The sequence below is a fragment of the Mytilus edulis genome, chromosome 3 (genome assembly GCF_963676685.1).
Source record: "Mytilus edulis chromosome 3, xbMytEdul2.2, whole genome shotgun sequence".
NCBI lineage: Eukaryota > Metazoa > Mollusca > Bivalvia > Mytilida > Mytilidae > Mytilus > Mytilus edulis.
Genome location: NC_092346.1, coordinates 51,542,374 through 51,567,918, shown reverse-complemented (window position 1 = coordinate 51,567,918; position 25,545 = coordinate 51,542,374). Strand labels below are relative to the sequence as shown.

The 25,545-nt window shown below is 31.2% G+C and overlaps 2 protein-coding genes across 2 annotated transcripts in view; one reads left to right on the top strand and one right to left on the bottom strand.

The window, feature by feature from the left end:
* Positions 1–4,408: 4,408 nt before the first annotated feature.
* LOC139516761 (inositol 2-dehydrogenase-like) lies at positions 4,409–19,643 on the bottom strand. Its single transcript, XM_071307052.1, has 9 exons — positions 19,551–19,643; positions 15,789–15,851; positions 14,745–14,904; positions 14,206–14,276; positions 13,785–13,893; positions 7,145–7,272; positions 5,986–6,209; positions 5,242–5,407; positions 4,409–4,673 (listed from the first exon to the last, which is right to left on the bottom strand). Exons 2-9 carry the CDS (start codon positions 15,832–15,834, stop codon positions 4,564–4,566), a joined length of 1,014 nt encoding a protein of 337 aa, XP_071163153.1. The 5' UTR covers positions 15,835–15,851; positions 19,551–19,643; the 3' UTR covers positions 4,409–4,563.
* A 24-nt stretch (positions 19,644–19,667) lies between these two features.
* Positions 19,668–25,545, top strand: part of LOC139516799 (ras-related protein ORAB-1-like) — a 28,507-nt gene continuing 22,629 nt past the window's right edge. Inside the window, exon 1 of the mRNA XM_071307108.1 lies at positions 19,668–19,798. Within this exon, the coding sequence (XP_071163209.1) occupies positions 19,782–19,798 (17 nt within the window). The 5' untranslated portion in view covers positions 19,668–19,781. The remainder of the gene's footprint in view (positions 19,799–25,545) is intronic.

Below are 25,545 nucleotides of genomic sequence, written 5' to 3'. Positions count from 1 at the left end.
CCAAATCGGGGTCCAAATTTTAACTTTGTTTGATTTCAAAAAAAATTAAATATATGGGGTTCTTCAATGTGCTGAATCTAACCATGTATTTAGATTTTTAATATTTGGGCCCGGTTATCAAATTGGTCCACATTGAGGTCTAAAGGGACTAAAATTGAACATTATTTGATTTCATCAAAAATTGAATTCTTGGGGTTCTATGATATGCTGAATCTAACCATGTATTTAGATTTTGGATATTGGACCATAATAGGTGAATGTCCAATTTAAAATTTTTAACTTTTTAAGTTTAAGTTCTTGGACCACATTCATTCTGTGTCAGAAACTTGTGTTGTGTCAACTATTTAATCACAATCCAAATTCAGAGCTGTATCAAGCTTAAATGTTGTGTCCATACTTGCCCTAACTGTTCAGGGTTCGACCTATGCGGTCGTATAAAGCTGCGCCCTGCGGAGCATCTGGTTTATATTAGAGGTTAAATGCCAAAGTCAGGGTCAGAGTGACCTTATTTTGGTATATGACACACACAAAGTCAATGATGCATCTGCATACCAAATTTGATCAAACTAAGTTTAACGATACACAATTTAAGTACCAGACACAAAGTGGGACAGACATACAGATAACTGACAAGATGATTTTAATACACCCACAACTGTGTTTCAGGTGGTATAAAGTGGGACAGAATAAACCAACGAATTAAAGCATTAAAATTAAGAATTCTGTAATCTGTTTGACAACTTTACAGCTCTGTTTTGTACTTTTCCTTGAATGATGATACAATTTCTATGCCATCAAATCAACTCATTTATCAATTTCTTATCCAGTCTCATTCATATGTTTGGTCAGAATGATTTTGTCATACTCTTCCTGTAATTTCTTTCTTTTGTTGCTACATTTGTTAGGCTCTTTTCCTTTTTTTCAATCAAAGAATGAAAATGGTCTTTATCAAAAATAATTTTATTGTACTAATCAACAGTAATTAAAAGTATAAAATATTTAACAATTATTATAATAATTACTAATAACAAATTTTATGGATTTACTTCTGATTAAAATAAACTTATAAGACTATAGAGTTGAAATTAATATAAAACAATTTCAGTGTTACAACATTATACAACCTTATGCCCTATTGTGTCAATCAACTTGTGTAACAATTATTACATTTGGCATAAATATAAAAAATAAATAATATATTAATTGTCAAGGGATATACAAGTACCTTGTCCCTTTCCAGTGGCGGATCAAGAAATTTTTATAAGAGGGGGGAACCACTGAGGAACCCAAAGCAGGTGTGGATCCAGAGGGTGAGGTGGGGATGGTTTCCAGGGATTGGAACCCCCCCCCCTTTTTGGACGATCAATGCATTTGAATGGGGACATGTATTTGGAACCCCCCATTTGTCCTGGGTTAGGAACCCCCCTTTTTAAGATGGCTGGATCCGGCTCCTGTCATGCTTCAGTAATTTCCTATGTAATCAACCAAATATTTTCCACAAAATGGGGGGGGGGATTCATATAAAGTAAACATATTTTTTTTTATCAAAGCACTTAATAATTAAATCTTTATCCATTCTTTGTCATTTTTTGTTTGTTAAGGAAGGACCATGACCTCATTGTCAACCAGGTTTAGTGTTTCATCATATGCTGTGAATGTTTTCAAATATTAATAAATCAATCCTGATTGTCAAAGACTGATAGGTTAACAATAATGTCTGTGTTTTTCATTCTTTTTTCAATGATACAAAAATGGAACATGGACAAATATATAAAGGAATATATATTGGAATTAATATTATCAGCAACAAATGAAATGGTGTGACCTTATAAAAAGAATTGTAAAAATAACATCAAAATACAAAGGTAATTTCTGTCACATTAAAACAATGTCAAAGTAAAACTATTGGCAGTAAAATGTATATATATTGCAAAACCAATACTCTAAAAAAACAATATACATTAAAAGTCAACTCTATAAAAACATTAATTATAACAATCCAATATTTCTTATGTCCAAGCAGAAAGTAAATAAAAACAACATTAACTGTACCAATGATCATGCACCAGATGCACATTTCTACAATTGATGCCTATTTAGTGATGCTAGATGCCAAAATACTAAAAAATCCCAAAAATCATAAAAAAAGTTGAAAAATTTGATGAAAAAAAAGACCTAAAGTAAAGCCAAATCTAGATATAAAAACTTCTTACACTCACTAATTATCAAAAAAGGTGAAGTGGAAAATACTGTAAATTTTTAAAATCTTTGCTATGTTTTTATTAGTACAAGAAAATTCAAACTGGACAGCTCTCTCAAAATTCAAAATTTGCATTAATTTTGTTTATAGCAACAATTGTATTCATCATTTCCTTAAATTGTAATAGCAGTACAACAATAGCAATAATAAATTTGCCACTTCAGTAAAGCTGGGACTGTAAATCAAAAAAAAAATTGCAATGACTTTATTTGCTGCAAAAATTGGGACTTGAAAATGAAAAATAACTGTACAAAAATTTCTAAACAAAATGAACAGTGGAAAAAGTCTTCATAAATATATAACTACATTAGATGTATGTTTCATTATAATACTTTATTCTTCAAGCAATTGCATCACTCAATAAAACTTTTCATTCATGATAACACATGGTCCCACAATAAAGTGCACAGGTGAATTAAATAATTTTATTTTATAAAATTCGTGTTTTCATGATCATAGCTAAAAATGTAATTACAAGTATTGAATGCTTCTTTTTGTAACTTCATAAGGTTGTAAAAGCTTTGACCGTGCACACATTTTTAGAATGAAACGCTTCCGCTCTTCATACAAAATGTACTTCGGTCAACGCTTTTACACCCCAATGAATTTACAAAAAGAAGCATTCAATTCTTAAATCATCTTCATGTAACACATTCATACAATAATGTAATGTCAAAATATACACAAAGAGACAGAAATACATACTGATACAAGCTGTTTTAAAATGTGTTTCAAAATAAATGAAAACTGTTAACATACCAGTGTTCTCCCCAGAAATTTTGGATAGCATCACATTTTGCGTAAAAAAAAATATTAACTGTATTTTTTTTAATGTCGTTTGTGGCGTCGCGTTGATGCTCTATTTCCTTTATACGTTTTAGTTTATATTGTTCAATTCATAACTGAGAATACAATTAAACTATAACCACAAAAACAGTTGTTTCAGTTTATGTCTTCTTTATTCATTTATAGTTACAGAATTATTTTTTTCCTCTTGTGCCAAATAAAAATAAATATGTGGTTTCAGTTACCCAACAATAAGTCAAATGAATGAATGGTTCATTATAGTGCAACCTGTATATATACAAAACTAAATTATCTATTACACAAAATTAACTGCTTTTTATATTATATCAAGTAAAGATAAAGTAGCAAAAGAAGCAAAAAAAAATCAATTTAAAAACTTTTTTTTATCATGTTTATGAAATTCATTGTTTCATGCCACTCAATGAATTAGTCCCAGTTGTTTCTTATCTTTACATCAAAATCATATGTATTTTTAACAAAGTTATCTAACAAATAGTCTGGTAATGCGTAGTTTTCTCTCTTGGTTTAATTTTTCTGTCTACTGTCCATCTGTTGTCATTATCTTGAAAATGCGGATTTTTGTCATGTCTGCTCCGGTTCCGATCCGTAATTTACACAAAAATGTGCAATGGCGGCCGTAGTAAAATTTACGAAAATGAGTCCGAGAATAAACATTGTTTGACAAGAGATTGTGAATGAATAAGACGCTTTTAATGCATTAAATGGATTAAACATAAACTGAAGCCAATTATGATAACTTTTTAAAGAAGTATTAAACTTATTTTAGCTCTAAATCAAAATTCTCGCTCTCGTATTACCGGAAGAGAAAGAAAGTAATTTTTGGAGAGTTGCACAAATAAACGACCTTTTTAAAGAAAATAAAATTCGTTTCAATCTTTGAAATTTCGTAATACAAAACGTAGATTTCGAATTGTTTTGTGATTGCATTTTTCCATGTCGATATTGGTGATTGCAGACACGTGGTCATGTCACAAGTGTCAGCTTGGGATATTCGCATCCAAACAGTTATCACCCTGAGGGCAATTAACACCTAGCATTTAATCTCTTAATTGCCTTTAGCGTCCGACTTAAAGGGATTACAATTAAAGGTGATATAGTTTTTATGATCATAATCGATAATAGATGAAAGTTCAAAATTGAGGACAAGTAAAATAGCATCTTCAAAATAATTATAGCGTCGCGGAAATAATTATAGCGTCGCGGGAATTATTATAGCATCACGGTGAAAAAATATAGCGTCGCGGTACCGCGACGCTAAAACGGCCTGGGGAGAACACTGCATACATGTTATCAAAAAATTTTCAGAGAAAAAAACAGAATAAAGTTGACTTACTTGAATGAAAATCAATGTTTGATATTACATATTCATTGAAAAAAATAAGAGCAGGGTTTACAGTCAAAAAATTTATAAAATATGGTTACTGCTTTTAGACTCCGATTTCAACCAATGAAAATACTGGATGGTTTTGTCATTCCTAGTCGTCAAATCCTACTGGTCCATGAGTCTGTACTGATTTAAGACAAGCTTTCACTAGTTTCATTACTTTGATTGTATCCTCTTTGGTAACTCTCATTTCACATTTACCTGAAAATAACACAATATTTGTTGGCATTGTAATACTAGAAATCAAGGTTTTTTTTTTAAACATTCACCAGAGTTACTAATAAATTGACTAAATGTTGTCATCAATGACCATATGTGTAGAGTTGAAAAAATATCACAGGTCTAAACCATCTGGTCTGATAAGTTATTTCAAATAATGATTTGTGGCTTTTTTATGTATGCCATTCAGCACAGAGCACAAGAAAATCAAAGGTCATTTATTTGAAAATGTCTGATATGTTATATTTTAAACTAGCAATCAAGTTAATGGTGACCTATACAAGTCAAATTGTTGGCATGCCATCAGATATGTCTAAAAACTCAGAAACACTGAGAGTACGCATAATTCTTTTAACATTTCAAGAATCACATTGAATTCAGAATTCAAACCAGGATTTACAAAGAATGCTATCTTTTTAAATTTCATACAAACACAAAAATGGAGTAAATTTTATACAAAATACACCACCTTCCAGAATTATTTTCTAAAGCCTATTCTTGAGCTGTTTTGATAATTTTAAAAATATCCCTCATGTTCATATAAACATACCTTCCATTATATCAAGGAAATGTTCCAGTTCATTGTTATATGCTTGTGTATATCTGGTAGTAAAATGTGGATGTATTGGACCAGTTAACGTAGTATTGCCAGTACATGTAGTCAATAAGGAGGTGTTAGGGTTTTCTACTTTCAGCATACCATTATCAAACAAAGCCTGTAATAAATACATTGTTTTATGAATACACCTCATCGCTATTCCCTGCTGTAACGAGAATCTTTACTACCTGAACTATTGACGTCATAGGACAGGACAATCACTTTTCCATTGTGGCGTCAGATATTTTGTTTTATAACATCAAAATTTTATGGGATCCTGTGTGATGTCCATTAATGGGGGACAAATAGCGATCAGGTGTATCTTATACATTAGTTTCTTTTTTGGCAAGGTATTTAGCCTTTATATGTGTAAAGTTCATTCATATGAAGCAATCTAGTTAATTTGGAACACAATTAGTAATACCAAAATAGAAGGTATCCAAAATTTGAAAATCTTTACAACCAAAAAAGAAAACAAATCTAAAGAATTATTAAATTGCTGGTGTTTTTTTTAAATATATATTATATGAAATGACCTTCATATTCTGTATGAAGCACATAAACACTAATATATTTAGGATAAATTTAAGTTTGTGGATAAGTTAAAGATTAAATCACCATTGATATATTGTAATTCACATAGAACAGTATGAATTTATTTCAAAGAAAAGTTTTTTTAAGAAACTTAATTTTTACCTCAAGTCTTTGGTCATAACCATAACCAGATACTCTGCCGTTCTCCAGACAAGCTATCACACCATTCTTATACTTAATAGTCACTATAACTTGGTCCATATCATTACATTTACCAATCTCTGGATCAAAAGCATTTCCTTGTACATATACTGTCTCTGGAATGGATCCAGACAACCATAATGACAGGTCAAGGTCATGGATGGTTGAATCATTCAGAATTCCAGCTGTAAATTTAAATACAAGACATTAAGACATTACTGAAACAGAATAATTCCATTTATACGTTTCATCTGCTTTAATTTTGTAATGTGTTATCTGAATAAAACAAATACGAGTATAAAAGAAATAAATAACGATTGTATTTCATATGTAGATTTTCACATACTTGTCCTTAGGGAGCTACCATTTGATTTTTAGGGGGGGGGGGGGGGGGGGGGCTAGGATGAAAAATGTTGTCCTGCCTTTTTTTTTTTAGCTGTAATCTCTGTCCTGCCTTTTTATTTTTCACTCTGTCTGGTCCTGCCTTTTTTTTTTTTTAGTTTATCCTGACTTTTTTTTACCTAAATTGTCATCCTGACTTTTTTTTTTTGCAAGTGTCTCATCCTGCCTTTTTTTTTTACTCAAAACTCCTGTCCTGCCTATTTTTTCAAATTTCATCCTAGCCCCCCCCCCCCCCCATAAAAATCAAATGGTAGCTCCCTTATGGTCTTATTGAAATAATAGTCTGACTAGAAATTATTGCAAGTCATTATTTTCATATCAATAATTGCAATATATAACTTAAAGTAGGACCTTTTTTATTTATACCAAAAAGAGGCTTATATGAATCTTCTTTTAGAATCTTTATTGATGTGCTCAATAATCAATTTACAATTTTGGATATATATAACAAAATATAACAATCTTTTGTGCCAATAGCCCATATGTTTTAAGAGAAAAAAATATAAAAAATCAGCAAACAAAACTCAATATTGCCTTTTGCAGACATGTTTCATTCATAATTTGGAGAATTCAAATGAAACACAATCTCAGAATATATTTTTTTTCTCATAGGGGATATGATCATTTTGAACAATAACACAGTCACGTAGATATAAACAGTTAGTATAAATTTCAATGAAATATACCTCTTTACTTGTAGAGGAAATGTCATTCTCACCCGATGTTTTTATATATGATATTGGAGGAGCTTCTAAATCTCTGCTTGTTGTTTTTATCAAACGTAGATTCCCAAGCTTTTTCTCTTGAATCTGAGAGTAAACCTGATAAAAATCAGGATCAAACCTCCTGCAGAAAAAGAAAGCAAAACAATGAAATTATTATATTTAAGAATTGTTTATGCAATGCAATGTGCCTTCCATCCGGAATGATTTAATGAGCTTAAAATTAATGTTGGGAAACTTACACTTGATCTGAAAATTTGTATATTATGATTATATACTTTCTGATCAATTCATGCAGGCATTCTAGAAGAAAAAAATGTACTGAGTTTTTCAAGCCATGTTCTAGGGGTACAACTTCAGGTAAAATCACTCCGACTCAAGCAGAATAAAACTCATTCATCAGTAACATCGTATATATATAAAAAAAAAAATTAAAAATTGTTAGATAAAAAATACTTAATACACAATTTTAGGCAATTTTTAGTGTCCAAGGGCATGAAGGGCTATAATATCTGCAGAAATGAGTCAATTGGAATGAAACGAAAATTCAGCTTCTAATCATGTGACTATATACAAAACATCTTATCTATAGATTGAAGCATTACAGAAAGTGTGTAAAACTCCACAGATGGATAAAACCTACAGACGTTTTCAGGTGTTTTTTGGTACAGTTCTAATCATCTTCCCTGAGAGAATTTTTTTATTTGAGAATTATTGTTTCTCAAAAAGAAGGCTAATGAATCTATCTTAATGTTTCCATACTTTTGATGTATTCTTCACAATGGTTTGATAATAACAAAATTTATGAAAATGCTGTGTTTCTTAATTTCATCAACAAAAAATCCTGTCGAAAAAATACAAACTTCGGAGTCAAAAGTTTCATGCAGGCATTTTAGAAGAAAAAAAAATGTAAAAAACTGAGTTTTTCAAGCCATGTTCTAGGGATACAACTTCAGGTAAAATCACTCAGGCTCAAGCAGAATAAAACTCATGCATCAGTAACATCTTATATAAGAAAAAAATATCTTTTCTAATAGATAAAAAATACTTAAAGGGATAATTCGCGAATTTTTAATTATCAGCTCATTATGTCCATAATACCATAAAAAACATATTCACCAAGTTTTATCTGGATATGAACAGCAATAAAGGGGAAAATTAAAAATTAATAATTTTATTTCATCGAACTTCCTGACTTATGTGACGTAGTTTAAGTCTTTAAGCATGCCGGGAGTGGAAATAATCTCATTTTAAATCTTAATCGTTAATCATCTTATAACGCTATTTAAAGCGCATCGACGACGTTAGGTGTAGCTATTAACCAACTAATAATTAAGATGGAACAGCGCTCAGCTTGAAAGTAGAATGTACGATTTATATTTTAATATTTTCTGAAATGATTATAGTGATACAAGTAAATCATATAAAATATGTTTTTAATGATTTTTTTTTTCCGATGGATATTTTGAACTAACATGTATAACTGATAGTGTTTTAAAAATGCATGTTTGTACTTTTTACCTTTTACGTCAGGCTAGTAAATATGTGCTGCTAGTACATTTGTAGTGTGCAAATACGGCCCCGCAAATACAATGTGTATTGTACTTTGACACGTAATGACTACCTGTTGAATGCGTGGTTAAATTCAAGTTAATTAAAAGATTAGCATTTTGTATCTTTTGATCTTTACTCAGTGAATTTAAGCCGTCACGGTTCACTTTTCTAGGTGTGAACAACATTTCGTATGATAAACGGGGGAATCTTAATATTTTCCATGAGCTCAGTTTTATTAAATATATTATTGACGCTGAATATTTTTTGTTGAAAAAAAATATAAAAAAATACTGAATTAATTTAATTGAATAAATTTATGAGGCCTTCAAAATCTTACATGAATACCCAGAGATTTGTTTGGTTAACCTGGAATTTCAATAATGGAATCACCATTGTTATAAATACACAAGCTAATCAAACTAATAGAAATAACTTCTACCTAATTTTTAAACAATATCAAAAGACGTCGAATTAACTTAAGCAATTTCTTGTTTTCTTATGAATTGAATGGAGCGTGGTTGTTTTTGTAAAAAGAAAAAAAAGTTTTATATATAATCCTTTTAAATGAATATATACTATAAGCAAAAATGTCTAGTTTAGAGAGTGAAAGTTCTGATAGTGTATCCAGCTCCCAAATTGAGACAAATTTTGACGAGTGTGGTCAATTTGGGTACACATTAGAACCAGAGTACACTGAAGAAGAACTCCAACAAATTGAAGCTGAAGAAAATTCTAGACAACAGGATATTATAAATAACCCTCGCAAGTTTGACACCAATTGGTGTTCATGTACAAACTGCATAGTCATGCCATTGCTGGCGGAAAGTTTCTGCTGCCACGAATTTACGCTATTTGATGAAAAAATTAAATTGGGTGAATGTGTCACTGAAAATACATTTCACCGAATGTTTCAGATTCATTTCATTATTTGTGTATTAATATACCTATTTATGAATTATTTCACTTTGCGGTCTAATTTTATAGATTGCATGTTGTATTAACATGAAGGTTTGGTGTACCACGGAGCGTTTAAATGATTTGACCCGAGATCCTCCCGAGTTATTGGTGGGGTTCTTGTTGTGCAATCTAAACCAGTTTTCTATGATGTGTTTTTTATCTCTTTGTTTGTCTTTTGATCGTTTAATGGTTATTTTTTGCTATGACGTTGTCAGTGTGTTTTTTAATACTGAATATGATCGAATATGACTATCTGTTTTGGTACCTTCTGCATTTTTACAAACAAGACCATGAAACTGAATATTGGAAATGTATCATGCTACTACAAAAGAAAAAGCACTGATGGATTGTCCTAGAAGCATATTTTATGAGAATAATGATGGTCTATAATCTATAAGCAGTTACTATAAAAAAAAAAAAAGAAGATGTGGTAAGATTGCCAATGAGACAACTATCCACAAAAGACCAAAATGACACAGACATTAACAACTATAGGTCACCGTACGGCCTTCAACAATGAGCAAAGCCCATACCGCATAGTCAGCTATAAAAGGCCTCGATAAGACAATGTAAAACAATTCAAACGAGAAAACTAACGACCTTATTTATGTAAAAAAAATGAACGAAAATCAAATATGTAACACATAAACAAACGACAACCACTGAATTACAGGCTCCTGACTTGGGACAGGCACATACATAAATAATGTGGCGGGGTTAAACATGTTAGCGGGATCCCAACCCTCCCCCTAAATTTCATGTTGGAAGGGGTGCATTTTTAAAAATTTAATTTGACTTTTACCAAGAAATCCATTGTAGCAAAGGGGAAGAGTTATTGTGGTCTAGTGTCAGATACTCGAAAATAATGGAATTTAACAGAAAAGGAAACAAATAACGGACTTTGGCAAAAATGGAGAGGGCTTTTGATACCTTTTCTCCAGACATAAAATCTTTTACAATAAATCATCCTACAACAGCTTAAAAGCTTGAAATGCCAGCGATTTCGCGGTAGTGTTTTAGTGTTCTCAAAATCTTATATTGATAAAAATGACAACTCCTTTAAATAATTGAATGTACATGTACAAGAAGACAAACGATTACCGCACGTTCTAGAGACAGCCACGAACTAACGAACTAAGTATCATCTTCGTGTCATAAATGCGCATGCTTGTCTCTTCACATACAAGTAAACGCAAATTTTCTAATAGGCAAAATATTTCGTAAATGCGCCCGCTTATATCGGAAATAGGACAAGAAAGTATGAAAGATAGTCATCCATAATCTCTCGGTTAAATTCTCTAGGATTTACTCCAAACAAATTCAATGTTGTAAAATGCATGAAATGATGATGCAGTATGTTTTTTTCTTTTTTAATTTGTTCATCACAACTCAAGACCACATAACTTAAATGAAACATTTGATAAGCAAATAAAACAAGCTGACAAAACATTATGTAAGTTATTGTTTACAAAAGCATTGGCGGATCCAGGGGGAGTGGTTTCTGGTGTTGGAACCCCCGTTTTTTTCTTGGCCGATCAATGCATTTGAAGTGGGACATATAGTTAGAACCCCCCCCCTTTAATATGGATGGATCCGCCCCCGAAAAGTAAAATTGAAATTTGAAGAAAAAAAATCATTTAACATGGTACAGTACTAGATAATCTTCTACACATGAATTTTGAAACCAAAGTCAAAATTAATAATTAACGGTCTTATTATTTCTGTCTTTGCACATGTCAGAATTAATCAGCCTGTAGATATAAATTTTAAACTCTTAATTTCATGTTTGGACGGCTTTGTGTATTTCAATTAGGTTAGGGACATACATTGTTTACAGGATGTATAATACACCGGACAGCATTTTTGATGGCACTTTTACCTGTGCACACCTGGGTCAAACAGCTGGGAAGCGATGCATGTACCTGAATTGCGTAATGTCACCAGTTTATTAGCCCGCAGGAAGTCACTAGAATACCTGAATGTGACACTAATACACGACCTCTGGCAAAAGATCGTCGGTTTTCATATAGAAGTACCCGAAATGAATAAAATCTATTACAGATAAAAGACTTTTTTTTTGGGGCAAGCATTTCGAAAAGTCTAAAGCCTTTACAACTTCCAAATTAGTGTCCGCCCCACTAGATGTATTCCTATCTACTATCTTGTTATCATAAATTTAAGAAGAAAAAATACTCCTACGATTGACCATAAATCATGACAAATTTCGTTAGCCTAGCTGTCGACATTTTATATCCCGAAACTGCTTAGCCTTAACTTGTAGGACTACGCAACTGCGTTGACCTAGTAGACAGCTATAAAGCATAACAAGGGGGCGGTAAGATCTATTATCGGGGAAGACATATGCTCCCATCTACCTATCACCTCTTCAACCTTTAAATATGGCACAATATGGAAAAGGAAAAAAGGGGGGGGGGTTAAACAGCATCTGTAATTATACTACATGTAAATAAAGTCTTATTTTTAAACTATTATTATATTAAACAAATGACCCTTTTAATGTTTTACGTAATTTTTTATGTATACATAAGTTTTTTTGTACCTAAAAAATATATACTTCATTGAACTTGTGAATTTACGACAGAAAGTCACAGAAAAAAAACGTCATAATTCATTTTCGAGTTTATTTTGATTTAAACGAGAAAACGTAAATTAATTAATTCTTTTTTGGTTTGTTCTTGAAATATTATTTTTACAGCAAGTTTTATTTATTAAATAAATATCAATGACATCAAATAATTGTTATAAAATCAAAATGCCAAAGTGGCTATAGGTACCTTAAATGGCTTCATTGTCCCTAGAAATATATATCCTTTACCTGATTGAAATCAAATAAGGCTTGTAAACAAGTTCATAAACTTAAAATGTAATAAAGGTAATAAATAATATAATATTTGAAGATTTTTTTCCTGTATATATTCAACAATTATCAACAAATTTGTTGTGACTTTTTGTCTTTGACTTTTTCTCCGTGTACTAAACTTCTACTTGTAAACAACAAAATCTGTTAATAATGCATGAATGCAGAAATACTGTCAGAACTATATTAATCTGACAATTTCCTTTCAACCAGGCTTGGAACGAAATAGCAATAAAAACATTCATGAGAAAAAAATCATAATTACTATCAAATTTCCATCGAAACAAGATGCTTCAAAATGGTCTGAACACACTTTCTTGAACTTGTTGTGAGTGAAGCTGGTTGGTGTTATGTTAGGTTAATCATCCACGTCTGGTACAACTCTTTCTTTTTTGCAGGATCTGGGAAAGTGTATACCGTAAGCTTATGCCATGTGAACTCCGAGTTGAACATCCGTACGCTTGACAAGTCATTTTAATACTGAATATACGATATGCCATGCTTGTTTTTTGGATTTGTGGTATTCAGATATTTTATTCAAATATACTCATCACGTGACAATTTGTATCGGAGATGCCGTCAAAATGGCGATAAGTTGAGAAGTGATAGTGGGATTTTAATTTTAATTTTAATCACTTATCTTGAAGAATTGAACAATAATTTTAATGAATATATGATTATTTATATCAAATAAACATAATATAAAATTTTCATTATTTTGCGAAGTTTCCCTTTAAAACACAATTTTAGGCAATTTTTAGTGTCCAAGGGCTATAATTTCTGCAGAAATGGCTTAATTCTTCCCTAAGGAATTTTTTTATTTGAGAATTATTGTTTCTCAAAAGAAGGCAAATGAATCTATTTTAATTTTTCCATACTTTTGATGTATTCTTCACAACGGTTTGATAAGGACAAAATTTATGAAAATGCAGTGTTTCTTAATTTCATTAGCACAAAATCCTGTCGAAAAAATACAAACTTCGGAGTCAAAAGTCAGTTATATGAGGGGCGGTCAGAGGGGTCCTGATCCCATAATCCCGGGCTTAAAAACATGAAATTTAAATCCAGACATCCCAAAATTCAAAAAAAGAATTCCCGGATCTTGAAAGGGTCAATATCGAAATCTCGAGCATAAAAACAACCTATCCTGACGTCCCGATAAAAGGTCCTGCCCCCTCTAATATGAAAATAGTCTATTGCAATATGACAATTTCAGGTCCCCTTATTAATCTGAATAAAAAACGTACCTGTGTAGAGCATTAAACAATGGTTTATTTTTAGAAGCTGCTACATTGTAACAATCTTCTGTAGTTTTTATATTATCTGTAATTGGTTTCTCACAAAATACTGCCATGTCTGAAAGCAATATTTATAGTGGTTCAATACAAAAAGTTAATAACACTTGAAAAAATATAAAATAAATTCAACATTAATTTGACCTTATATATTAAAGGAATATCTTCATTTAAACATTTTCCACAATTTGTTCATTGAAAGAAACACTAATTTGAAACTACATGCATTTCTATTACTGTAACTATAAAAGACATTCTTCTGTGATTTTGAAATTTAAGAGGTTTTTTTTGTATCTCAAAACATTTCATAAAAGTTTATAAGTGTCCATTGTGCCATCCTTTATTTCATATAGGACAAAAAATAAATACTTACTTGCATTTAAAGAATCTTTGATAATAGCTTCATGTGTGGTAGTTGGAGAACATATCAACACTGCTTTCACACTGAAATAGAATCATTGTTGATTATAAGTATTGATTCATGTTAACTGAATTTTCCAGTGGCTTATATTTTACATGTTTCAGGAATAGAACAAATTACACAACACATTAAATTAGAATGCTTAGATAAAGTCAAAATGTGGATTGTTACAAGGAAAAAAAGTTCATTGGAAAAGGGCATACATTATCCATCTATCAAGTCTATGAACCCACTTTTCAGTTGTAGTATGAGATTTCAAATGTGAAAGCATTGCATATATTTCAAAACTACTGCCTATGGGTGATCTGTTTGAATGTTGGTTTCATTTCAGACAACAGACTGTTCAAAGAAAATCACTGTTATATATTTCTGAGACCATAAGGTATCACAACTGGATTAAATTTGGAAATCCAGTTAAAAACCTAATAATCTAAACCAATCAGTTTTTGGAGTATATAATGTGTTAAATAATATGGTAAACTATTACTTACTTTGGATCATTATAAACAGCCTCTAGTTTGTCTGGTGTAGTACATTTAGCTGACAAATTGTAGTCTTTCACAAATTTCTCAGCATCTTCCAACTTGTTTCTTATGATCCAGTTAACTGTAGCTCTGGGGGATAGCATAATGTTCTTCATATGGGCCAAGCCTGAAACATAATTTTGATTAAGTTTTTATTGCAATCATTGCCATTTTAGTTGCTCTGTTTTTCTGATTCCTACATACATGTACAACTCAAGTTTTTATCAATAATGTCACATGCAATTTTTTTTATGTATGACTTATTTTCAAACAAAAAGCTCCAAGGGATTTGAAAAAGTTATCTGGTGCAGGAATATTCATTGATAAGTTACTACAGTGTACATCTACCAGTTTTTGTTTCTGTTTACTTATAATCTTATTTTCCAGAATCTGATTTTTTTCTCAAAATTCTCTATTCTTGGTAATAATAGCCAGTATATAATTAAACAGTGGATCAATTTAAATCAAACATAAACTTTCCTAAATTATCTTTTCAGATTTACAGATCTATGTACAAAGGTGGAATATTCTTTGCAAGAAGATTTGGAATTTTTAAGATCATTACTTAAGGTTTGGTGTGACATGAGTATTCCAATACAATGTAATAGACAATAGGCATTTTACGCAAACACATCTTATGACAAAAATAAGTTATACTGAAATGTTTATGAATTAAAACAGCATTTTTTTGTCTTAAGATGGTCTATCATGTCTATTCTACAAATGTAAATCATGACAAATTACAAATCAAGTTCAAATATTGTTCCGGTCTGGAGATTTTTTGCATAGTTATGGTCCTCGAACTCAGAAAATTCACTCAAATAATCAGTTTTCATCACTTTTTTTCATCATGCTTAAGATATTAATTTGATAATGGGTAGGGTTTGGCCAAACCAAATTATTCTTAAGTGTGGCCTCAGATACCACTATTCATATACATCATTGCACATGTATAGGAATTAGTTAAAGTTTTAACAAGTGAGAAATTTTCATAACTCTTAAAATACATACCCATATTGCCAAGCCCAAATAAGGCAAATCCTACTCTGTGGCTCATAGTGTACTTTTTGAATGCTGAAAAGTAAAAATAGAATGGCTATTATCTGTGACCATGATACTGAATCAATATCTGTTGAGCTAGATAATGTATATTATTTGTATTTTATGTTGGCATGTTGTTTTTAAGCATGATAATTTGCAATACCTTTTAAAATGTTCAGTTGGTTACAATAGAAAAATGTTTTGATATTTGGATCTTATATTTGAATCTAATTCCTATGAGGTTTTATAATTTTAAATAATACAATAATGTAACAAAATTAATGTATGTTTTATCTATTTTTCTACCTTAATTCTTTAGAATTAGTGTTTTAATTTGTTATAAAGATCACTTTACACTAATCCGATGCGAGATTGAATTCAACTTTTACATTCTAACAGCCGTAGCAGTCACAATACTGATCTTATTTTCTAATCAAATTTTCACTGCTCAGGGAATAAGCAAATTGCTGGCATATACATGTACATTTGTAACCAAAAAACATCATTGATACCAGAATATATGGTATATTTGCTACCTGCTTATCGGCTACATATCTTGCTATGTCATGTATGTGGTTACTAAAGTGCTTTTTAGCTCACCTGGCCCAAAGGGCCAAGTGAGCTTTTCCCATCACTTGGCGTCCGTCGTCTGTCGTCGTCGTCCGTCGTCGTTAGCTTTTACAAAAATCTTCTCCTCTGAAACTACTGGGCCAAATTAAACCAAACTTGGCCACAATCATCATTGGGGTATCTAGTTTAAAAATGTGTGGCATGACCCGGTCAACCAACCAAGATGGCCACCACGGCTAAAAATAGAACATAGGGGTAAAATGCAGTTTTTGGCTTATAACTCAAAAACCAAAGCATTTAGAGCAAATCTGACATGGGGTATAATTGTTAATCAGGTCAAGATCTATCTGCCCTGAAATTTTCAGATGAATCGGACAACCCATTGTTGGGTTGCTGCCCCTGAATTGGTAATTTTAAAGAAATTTTGCTGTTTTTGGTTATTATTTTGAATATTATTATAGATAGAGATAAACTGTAAACAGCAATAATGTTCAGCAAAGTAAGATTTACAAATAAGTCAACATAACCGAAATGGTCAGTTGACCCCTTTAGGAGTTATTGCCCTTTATAGTCAATTTTTAACAATTTTTCGTAAATCTTAGTTATCTTTTACAAAAATCTTCTCCTCTGAAACTACTGGGACAAATTAATCCAAACTTGGCAACAATCATCTTTGGGGTATCTAGTTTTAAAAATGTGTAGGGTGACCCGTTCAACCAACCAAGATGGCCATGGGCTAAAAATAGAACATAGGGGTAAAATGCAGTTTTTGGCTTATAACTCAAAAACCAAAGCATTTAGATGTTTAGAGCAAATCTGACATGGGGTTAAATTGTTTAGCAGATCAATATCTATCTGCCCTTCAATTTTCAGATGAATCTGACAACCCGTTGTTGGGTTGCTGCCCGTGAATAGGTAATTTTAAGGAAATTTTGCTGTTTTTGGTTATTATCTTGAATATTATTATAGATAAAGATAAACTGTAAACAGCAATAATGTTCAGCAAAGTAAGATTTACAAATAAGTCAACATGACCGAAATGGTCAGTTGACCCCCTAAGGAGTTATTTTCCTTTATAGTCAATTTTCCACTGAAACTACTGGGCCAATTCATTATAGATAGAGATAATTGTAAGCATTAAGACTGTTTAGTAAAGTAAGATTTACAAACACATCACCATCATCAAAACACAATTTTGTCATGAATCCATCTGCTTCCTTTGTTTAATATTCACATATACCAAGGTGAGCGACACAGGCTCTTTAGAGCCTCTAGTTTCTGCTTATAATGTGATTTTTTTTAATTTGCTACAACTTCAATTTATAAATAAGGAAATGTGGTATGATCATGATGTTTGCTAATGAAACAAATATCCACCAGAGACCAAATGACATAAAAACATCTATAGATTATTAACAATGTTATTTCAACTGATTGGGCAGAGCTTACGTTTTAATAAGAATAAGGACAGTCTATTGAAGATGTGTGTGATAAGGATGATGACAGATATAATTATAATTGATAATCAGTGTCACCAAACAGATATACAAAGGAACTGAGTGTATGATATGGGACAAATAACTGGACACTTCATTGATGAGTACACACCTGTCTATAGATAGACTGGTCTTAAATAAGCAAACCAGTTAAGCCCCGCCCAGTCAAGTGAAATAAATCAAGTAAAAAATAGTGAAACAATTCAAAACAAGAAAAACCAGTGGCCTGATTTGTTCAATGATAATAATGGAAAGACAATATTGCAGACATTAATTACTGACAACCACATGAAGAATGTGGCAAGGTTAAACATGCTTGTTAGCACAGGACCCGCCATTTAACATAGTGTTAAAACTGCACAACATATAAATAATTGTTTAAATTAATCAGAAATGTCTTGTTTTCCATGTCTTCAAAGATCAACACAATTTACTGGCAGTTTATCAAAATACTAAATATGTTAAAAGCCAATTACAACTTATAAATTTATAAATCATGTCTTCCCTCTTAACTAAGCCTTTGCTTCAAATCATGAGGAATGCTTGTTTATGTGATATTTAAAAGTGCTTTTGGTCGATGTGCTGTTTTACCATTCTTATGTGTGCTTATTTTGATTGTTAATTACTTGAGCTTTTTTTTTGGTGCTTGAAGATAAAATGTGCACTTTCTTTTAGAGGATAAAATAATCAACTGATTTTGAGGAATCACCTTAAATAATTTTCCAAAAATAACCGATTATTGTTTAAGACCTTTGATGAACTTGATGAGTGACAATAAGCATATTTTGACTAATCACAGAAAATTGGGACCCCCTCTTACCACGACTCTTTACCTTTTCCAGCTAATCATGTCTCAGAGGCAGATTAATGGTGTTAGTGGGAAAAAAGTTGGTTGCTTATTTAGGTAATGAGCAGAAAGGGCCCCATATACACCTTATCACTAATCCCGGCTGACCCAGCCGCTTGAACTATTGACGCGTCATAGGACAATCACTTTTCCATTGTGGCGTCAGATATTTTGTTTTATGACTTCAAAATTTTCCGGGAACCTGTGTGATATCCAGTAATGGCGGACAAATAGCTATAAGGTGTCTTATGGCAGTCAGTTCCCCCCGCAGTGGTAGGTGTGGTCTATTTTTGAGCTGTCTGTGTTTATTTTAATATGAGGCACTGCCGCAGGCGTTACCTGTGATAGGGGACGAAGTCTGTATCAATTATTCTAAAAAAGAAACTACCGTTTTTTTCGTATCAAAAAATTAATATTTCTGATGCTATCGGAAACCTCCAAACTTTTAATACATAATAATAGTTTTGTGTTCGTGTGTCGGGACACAAAATGAATGTCAATTATATTTTGCACCGAAACCTTGCCACTAAATTGCAACCCCCCCCCCCCCCCCCCCGGCCACTTAATAGATATTTCTGGATCTGCCACTATGTCTTATGACAACAGTGTTTTATTTACCATTATTAGACCCGTTATTAAAGGAACGGTCTCAATGTAAATACAAAAGGAGACATAATCATTTGAACCATGCAATGATGCATGATGCCTTTTTCACGAGTGCAGGGGTTTACAGATCAAATGCGTTCTCCATTATCCCTACTTCTTTTATACTTAACCATAGATAATTCATTTTAGTTCCCAATATGAAAATAGTTTTACCTATCTATGACACTTAAAATCTATCACATAAACTTTTAAAGACTATTTTATAAATGTGGTCTCTTGTCTTATCAGTTTGGAGTTACGGATCCGTATCTAATTTTATAGTTTATTTTTAGTTTCCGGTTTTGGTCTCCAAGAAAAACAGTCACTTTTATTTTTAACTTTTTTTTAATATAATCAGTCTCGTTAACGATGTTTTAACATTAATTGTTAAGATCTGCTAAGAGAATGGCAAATCCAGAGTAGTAAGTAAAGATTGACACATAATATTTTAGTTTACAGAATGTCGATTTTAACCACCAGTCAGGGGTAGGTATACACATACAGAGACATATAATACAATGTCTCTGACACATATAAGTAAATTTGTATGATACTTATACAAGTGAATTTTATTTACTTGTATAGGTAAAAAAAAATTGGCTATAAGTTATGTCCCTTTATAGGCATTCAGAATTTTTTACTTGTATAAGTAAAAAAATCATCCTTTCTTCTTTTCTTGAATTCTTAAGATTTCTTTGCTCTAATAGAATTTTAAATTGTGTACCCTTTACAGATGTCTTTACTAATCATTTAAGTGTAATTTCATGGACAATGAAAATCCCATTTGTCTGTCATCTTCATAACACTGGTCATTTACAAGCTCCAAAGGAGCAATTTTTGAAGGCCTTGCACAAATATACAAGATCTTTGCTCAATCAGTTTCATTGATGAATTAATGAGATGAAACATTGAACTTTAATGAAAAAATTTGAGCAAACCTGGGAAAAATCATTAAAGGCATGATTTTACATCTCGAAACTTGAGGATTTTTGTGGGATTGTAAGAAAAATTTACTTATACAAGTAAATTTTTTAGAAAATTTAGGGGAGATTATTCAAACATTATTTATGTTTCTGTCAATATACCTGTGATTTTAACACCCCCTTTATTTAAAAAAAACAGGTTGTCTTTGATTTTACAATTTTTGATGGAGTGGTTGGTGTGGTCTGTTTTTGAGCTATCTGTATTTATTTACAGGCATTACCTGTGATGGGGAACGAAGTCTGTATCAATTATTCTAAGGCAGCAACCATTTAATTTTCGGGGGGGGGGGCTATGTTTTTTTTTCTGTACAAACTTTTTTGTTCGCCTTTGGCGAAGAACAATCTATTTTTTTAGTGACAAACGGAAAACCAGTTTTTTCTTTCAATTTTAGCATTACATATAGTGGCAGCTGAGGGTGAAACAAACAATTTTTTTTTTCTCAGGGTCCAAAACAAATTATTTTTTTCACCAAAAACTGGAGACAAACTTTTTTTTCCCAAAAAAAACATAAATTAAGTGACCCATTAAGTGCATGGCTTTACTTGACAGCTTTGGTGTCAAACACACTATTAATTAACACCAATTACCTTAGCTTTAGGTCGTAAATAAATTGCACCATAATTTGGTTTACAAACTGAACTAGAGTTACTTCCCCTTATTTGTCACCATTCAAAATTATTCCTTATATTTACGTTTTATGGGTGAAAAAGTATAAATCATAAAAATATAAAATTCAAATACATATTGAAAAATAACTTTTCATTATTTTTATACCTTTATACAATTTTTTAAAAAAAGTTGAAAATTATTTTTTACATTTATACTTCCTTTAACTATATTACTATATTTTTAATTCCTTTGTTAAATGAAAAGAATTGTGGTTAAAGGCTACATAGTCAATAGTTTCAAACATTTAAGACATCTTCTGACATCAGACTCGGATTTCTCTTGAACTGAATTTTAATGTGCGTATTGTTATGGGTTTACTGTACTACATTGGTTAGAGGTACAGTACAGCCTGTGACATCCTCTTAGTTATGTCCACCCTCTTGCATGGTCAACATCCAATGGTGAACATTTATTGGGGTATTCAATCTTGAGATGTTGGCCATTTATTGGGGGTCATAAAACATAGGTAGATGTGTTATCTAATTATGTTACCTGTTGAAATCAATCAGGGTTGAAGTTTTTAGGTGGTATGTTTCATTAAAATTTACCTGTACAGGTAACTAAGGTTTCTTTCAAAATTGACATTTCACCTTTTTTTGAAATTGTAGAATAAAATATTGTTTTACTCTGTCAATTTATTATTATTTTTCTAGTCTTTAATTTTATTTAATTTTTTAATTATTTAATTGTTTTTTTTTTCATTTTTGTATGTTTTTTTTTCAGTACTTTTTTGTTTCTTATTATTTTAATTTCTTCTTGGTAAGAATCTTTAGTAGAAATGGCAAAAAGCCAAAAATAAAGTTATTGACAAGCATTTGAAATAAGCAGACTTTTAATTATTGTTTTTTTTAAGTAAAAGGTTAATGTACATGATGTACATTGTATTCAATTGTTTGTTTGCATTATTAAATGAATTATTACTATTAATAATAAATAATAATCATGCAAAAATGACATTTAAAAAAAATGAAAGTAATTAAACAATAAAATTGAGAAAGGAAGTCAGTTTCTTAACAAAATAAGATGATCAATATCAATCCTTTTACAATAAACTTTGATAACATCTAATACATGTAATATTATTCTGAAAAATTACAAGTATCATTATATGGTTTAGGAAAAAACTAATTTTGTTTATCATTTTGTTTATCTAATTTTTTTTTCAAATCTCAAAACAAGAGTCGTGCACAAACAATCACTGAAAAGCTTTATTTTCCAAATACCCACCTAGTTATCACCAAAATTTGATAAATGTTCATTAAAAATGCTAATCATAATGAAAAATGTTCTTATATCTGAATAAAGTGAATCTTATGAAAAGAAATTATTTTAAAGAAATTGTCTTGAAACTTATCAAATATGTTATCTTCAGTTTGGTTAATTTTTATCAAAATTTGTCTCCAGAAAAAAAAGTGCACTTCTAAAGATGGTGACACTTTTATGGTCTATTAATTAAATCATATTTTTTTTCGGTGTATTATATTGTCAAAAGTGCTGGACTGGCATGATACATATTCTTGGTATACATTTGCAAAGAATATTTCACTCAACCTAGGCGTTTTAGATAAAGTTAATAATTGCAGGGACTTGAATGAATTAATATAAGACTTTTAAAGTCCTTGATAAAAATGAATTTAAAGAAAAATCTAAGAATAAAAACTTATGATAAAAACTGTAAACTTGATTGTGTCAATAGGTAGAGAATTATTGGTCATAATTTAGAAATAGAAAATAGTGGACAATATAAAATTCCTAGAAAGGATAGAATGTGTAAACTGTGCCTCTTGTTGGTCAATGAATTGTAATTGTAAAATTAACAAAACAACTTTGAGATAATCTATTTGAAAATCATTTACCTTCTCATAATATTGTCTCTTACCCAAGGATTTATATAGTAAGACTATACAAATCCTTTCTCTTACCCAAGAACAAAAAGTAAAAATAATGCTTAAACCCTAAAACATGGATCATGTTTAAAATATCATATGACAATAAAAATACTATCAAATTTGTTGTGATGAATATTTCTAATATTTATATTTTATTCAATAGAGAAATAATGAATTGCCTAAATTTTATTTAGCATAAGTCTTAAAGACAATCTTAAACATATGCTAAACAATGTTGAATGCAGATCAGTCTATCAACAATAATAAACCATTTTGATTTTAGAAAATTAATTTGAGAAACACCTTTTCAATAGAAAAAGGCAGGCATTGTAAATGTGTGCAGTTATATTTGAAAATGATATTCATTTATTCTTCACTTACCAAAAAATAGACTTCATACATATAAAAAATAACTTAAATTGATTAAAAATTATATAAAAGATATAATATCAAAACTAGTAGTCATGAGACAAATTCTTTTCTTATTAAGCTGTTTGTTCAACTAGTTTTATTATTTCATTTCATTTTTAACCGGATTTTTGTGACAAAAATGTCGGTTATTGATTTGGGGATGTACGGCGGGCGGGCGGGCGGGCGGGCGGGCGGCAATCAAATGTTGTCCGTGCATTAACTCATGAACCGTTCAACCAAAGCTTTTAAAATTTTAATATGTTATTACTGACAACTATACGAAGGTCAAGTTCAATAATGGCGATTTTGACTTTTACCGTTCAGGAGTTATGGTTCTTGAAAGATTGGAAAATGGAGTTGTCCGTGCATTTACGCATGAACTGTTCTACCAAAGCTTCCCAAATTTTAATATGTTGTTACTAATGAAAGAATGGAGGTCAAGTTCAATAATGATGAATTTGACTTTTACCGTTCAGGAGTTATGGTTCTTGAAAGATTGAAAAATGGAGTTTCCAGTCGTGTCCGTGCATTTATGCATGAACTGTTCTACCAAAGCTTCTGAAATTTTAATATGCTGTTACTGATGACAAAATGGAGGTCAAGTTCAATAATGACGATTTTGACTTTTACCGTTCAGGAGTTATGGTTCTTGAAAGATTGAAAAATGGTTTTTCCCGTCGTGTCCGTGCATTTTCTCATGAACCATTCAACCAAAGCTTTTGAAATTTTAATATGTTGTTACTGATGACAAAATAGAGGTCAAGTTCAATAATGACGATTTTGACTTTTACCGTTCAGGAGTTATGGTTCTTGAAAGATCGTAAAATGGCGTTTCCATTCAGGTTGTTGCATTTACTCATGAACCATTCAATCTAAGCTTTTCAAATTTTAATATGTTGATACTGATGACAAAATGGAGGTCAAATTTGATATTGACGATTTTCACTTTCACCATTCATCAGTAATGGTTCTTGTGATATAGCCAGGACACAAATAAATGTTAATAAATCCGGTTTGCTGTCGTTGTGACAGCCTCTTGTTGAATTTCTTGTCATAATCACAGTTAACAAATTTGGCAAACACATACATGTATATTTTACCTGAGACACATGACCTGTAAGTTACATAATTTTAACACTTCAATGCATTCAAGATTTCCCTTTAATCCTTGACTAGTTTTTGATTAATACCTTGTGTATTAAAAAAGCAACAGGGGGTATGATGATGAACATATAGGGCCACCATGGTGAACATATCTTTTATGGCCACCATTAATAAGATAAAGTCACAGGTAGTACTGTATAGGGGGAGGGTTGAGATCTCACAAACATGTTTAACCCCGCCGCATATTTGCACCTGTCCCAAGTCAGGAACCTCTGGCTTTTGTTTTGAACTGAATTTTAATGTGCGTATTGTTATGCGTTCACTTTTCTTCATTGGTTAGAGGTATAGGGGGAGGGTTGAGATCTCACAAACATGTTTAACCCCGCCACATTTTTGCGCCTGTCCCAAGTCAGGAGCATCTGGCCTTTGTTAGTCTTGTCTTATTTTCATTTTAGTTTCTTGTGTACAATTTGGAAATTAGTATGGCGTTCATTATCACTGGACTAGTATATATTTGTTTAGGGGCCAGCTGAAGGACGCCTCTGGGTGCGGGAATTCCTCACTACATTGAAGACCTGTTGGTAACCCTCTGCTGTTGTTTTTTATTTGGTCGGGTTGTTGTCTCTTTGACACATTCCCCATTTCCATTCTCAATTTTAAGAGTTACATTAAATTCTAGTGTTAGATGATTGCAGTATTTTTTCTCAAAAAGTAAAGCACATAAGACTGAGTTACACAATTTATAAAAATCTTTAAAAGTTATTGAAATAATATTTTATTAGATTTAAAATGACTTAACAAAGTGAACATGCATTGATGTTTTGGTATCTTTGATATACATTATAAGAAAATGTACCATAAATATTGAAATTCAGCTCGAAAAAGTTTGTACGCGTTATGACCTGAGATTTCATTCTTCAATGCAGGTCATGACCTGCATTTTCATCGTCACAGGTTGACAGGTATGCCGTTTTTTTCGTATAAAAAAAATAATATTTAAGGTGGTACCTAACACTACAGGGAGATAACTCTGTAATATCAGCTAAACGTTTTAATTACGTTGCGTTGTGAAGGCAATATTAAGCTTCTCAATGATCAAAATTAGTGTTTGT